The sequence below is a fragment of the Pistacia vera genome, unplaced genomic scaffold (genome assembly GCF_008641045.1).
Source record: "Pistacia vera cultivar Batoury unplaced genomic scaffold, PisVer_v2 Contig460, whole genome shotgun sequence".
Taxonomy (NCBI): domain Eukaryota; kingdom Viridiplantae; phylum Streptophyta; class Magnoliopsida; order Sapindales; family Anacardiaceae; genus Pistacia; species Pistacia vera.
In genome coordinates, this window is record NW_022196291.1 from 1123746 (window position 1) to 1126660 (window position 2915).

A 2915-nucleotide genomic window follows, 5' to 3' on the forward strand; every position below is an offset into this window, starting at 1 on the left:
AAGTATTCATATTATTATTATTATGTAAAAGCCAAAAACCAACTACTGTCTCTACATAAATGAACATAAAGAAAAGGTTGTGTTTTGACTCCTTAACAGCCAAATAATATAATCAAATAATACTATAAGGTCATATGGGCAAAATAAAGTCCAAATAAAAGAAGTCTCAAACAGCTTATAGTAAGGCCGGCAGAAGGCAGATGAAGCTGTAGAAGAAGGCTGCTGAATAAGTTTGAATTGAATTGTTAAGCAATTAAGAATCAAATCCCAACAACCAAAAAGAGATAAATAATTCATACAAATGATTTCTCATGAAAACTCACCAGAAAATGACTTCATCAATACAGCTGGGATGTCCATGTCAAAATCTTGAATAAATTTTAAAGAATAATTTACAAATGTTCACGCAAACAAGAGCTAATCAATTTAATCTTGCTTAATAAACGCTACCAAAGTTGATTAATTTGGATTAGTTTTACATCAATCAATAATGGGTAAGGAGCAAAATAGGTTTGTGCTTTGTGCAAGCTCTTCAATGGCTTTCCTTCTTCTTCTTGCTTGGCTTTATGCTTCAGTTTTCTCTTCAGATGTTACCCCTTTTGAGGCCTGTAAGTGTTTCATTCATTTTCATTGCTGAGCATATTGTTTGTTAACTAATGGCTGATTTTAGAGTCATTTAATTTGTGAAGGGAAGCTACCAGGTTTTGGAAGTAGTCTCAGCAGCAAAATGTCTGATCATGAAGCCATTTTAGCAAATTACTCTTTGGATTTTCCATTAAGAAGACTTGTTAGAGGTACTTCATTTCTTCATCTGACTGAAATGTTTTTTTCTTTGGCTAAGTGTTTGAATCTGCATACAGGCGACGACCGGATTCAGCTTGATACAACAGGATTTGCTTGCCACTCTGACCTTTACTCTGAATTATGTATTGCAAACAAAGAAGTTCGGATTGACAACAAGAACTTGACAGTTTACATTCCCTCTTCGCAATCTCAAATTAGCCGAAAGAATATCAAGCCATATCCAACTACAAATCCATTGCACCTTGTTACATCAATGCAGATAGTCAATGAAGAAACTAATTTACCTGCTTGTGATTTTAATCACAATGTCCCAGTTTTAGTTTTCTCCTCTGGAGGCTATACAGGAAACTTGTTTCATGAAATGGATGAACTTATCATTCCTTTGTTCATCACTTCGCGCCATTTTCGATCCAACCTAAAGTTTGTCATCACCGATTATAAGGCCTGGTGGGTGAACAAATACAGCAGAATTTTAAGCCGTTTGTCGCGGTATGAGTTCATAAATCCAGCAGTAAATGGTAGTGTTCATTGCTTTCCTGGAGCTGTGATAGGCCTCAAATTCCATGGCCTTTTAGCCCTTAATAGAACTGATATTCCAGGCGGGTACTCAATGTTTGACTTCAAGCACTTTCTAGCACAAACATACAATCTGAAACACAGAAATGTTTTTGAAATAAAGAGAGAAAAGCCAGTTCTGATTTTGATATCCAGGGCAAAGACAAGAAGGTTTGTAAATGAAGATGAAATGGTAGTTATGATGGAGGAATTGGGATTTGAAGTTGTGGTGACAAGGCCTAACAGGATGTCAAATTTGAACAAGTTTTCTGAGCTACTGAACTCATGTAGTGTCCTGGTGGGAGCTCATGGTGCTGGCATGACAAATGAAGTGTTTTTACCAGTGGGTGCGGTCGCCGTGCAGGTGGTGCCACTTGGGTTGGACTGGGCTTCAACTAACTACTTTGGTGAACCAGCAAGAGAAATGGGTGTGAAATACTTGGAGTACAAGATTGAACCAGAAGAAAGCACTCTTTTTCAGACTTATGGGAAAGATCATGTAGTTGTTACTGATCCTCAATCTATATTTGCCAAGGGTTACCAAGCTGGCAGGGCTGTGTATATTGATGAACAGAATTTGAAGATTAATGTAGAGAGGTTTAGAGGGACTCTTGTTCAAGCAAAACAACTTATTGAAGACTAAAGTGACTGGAGTTCTTTGAATTGAATGATTGCTTGTATGAAGATGAAGATGATGTTTTGTAATTTCATTTGGCAGAAAAAGAATTTGTTGTAGAGCAATTTATTAAATAGGGATTAGAAACAACTTATTGTTATTGTTGAAGATGATGATATGCTGGAAATGATGAAGTCAACAGACGGTGGGAGATGCAAGATTTTGGCGCCACGGTTTGAAATGGTGCTGTGCGTGAAGCTGCAGTTTTTTGGTCACTGTTTGAAAGACTTTTGTGATGTTCATTAGTAATGTGTTTAGGTGAATTCAGCTTTGATTAAGGAATGTCTTTGAAATGCTTGTACTTGTATTAGTTGTATGTGTTTAGTTTAAATTCAAACTTGTAAAATATCTACTGCATTGGGTGATAAGTGGACTGACTTTGTGTATAAATTACCCCTGTTTTTTTAATGCAAAACTGAGCAAAATTTCAGTTCAGATTTTCTCTCTCTCACGTCTGTTTTGGCCCTCTTTCCTTACTATTCTCCAGCTCTAAAAACCAACAGTTATCTCATCGTTGCTGTTATTTCATCCATTCCAGGCCACTGTATCTGTATACAAACTCTGTAACTTTCCGGTTTTCAGAACATTACTTCTATATATTTTATAAGAGTGATAACTATGTATACAAACTCTGTAGTCTGTACACTGACTCTTCATGTACAAACTCATGCGTCATAAAAAATATATGTAGTATTATTCCTTCTGTATCTGTTGGGAAAGTTCAATAATAATCTTTGCAAAACTTGTAATCTAATAAGAATATGTGTGACATGCAATGTAGAAAATTCTCACTGGTATTTCTTGGAATTAAAGAAAGACCGGGACTTGGTAGTAAATTATTGCAGTCCTCCTCATTGAATGTGACAGAAAGCAATATTTA

The 2915-nt window shown here is 36.0% G+C and overlaps 1 protein-coding gene across 1 annotated transcript; it reads left to right on the plus strand.

Annotated features, from left to right (window-relative positions):
• Nucleotides 1-486: 486 nt before the first annotated feature.
• Nucleotides 487-2002, plus strand: LOC116145160 (alpha-1,3-arabinosyltransferase XAT3-like). Its single transcript, XM_031430593.1, has 3 exons — nt 487-608; nt 690-794; nt 861-2002. The coding sequence occupies exons 1-3, from the start codon at nt 491-493 to the stop codon at nt 2000-2002; spliced, it is 1365 nt and encodes a 454-aa protein (XP_031286453.1). The 5' UTR covers nt 487-490.
• The last annotated feature ends 913 nt before the right edge of the window (nt 2003-2915 follow it).

Coding starts and splice junctions, on each gene's coding strand:
- LOC116145160 (XM_031430593.1), top strand. CDS start 491: ATGGGTAAGGAGCAAAATAGGTTTGTGCTTTGTGCAAGCTCTTCAATG. Junction 609..689: donor TGTTACCCCTTTTGAGGCCT/GTAAGTGTTTCA, acceptor TAATTTGTGAAG/GGAAGCTACCAGGTTTTGGA. Junction 795..860: donor ATTAAGAAGACTTGTTAGAG/GTACTTCATTTC, acceptor ATCTGCATACAG/GCGACGACCGGATTCAGCTT.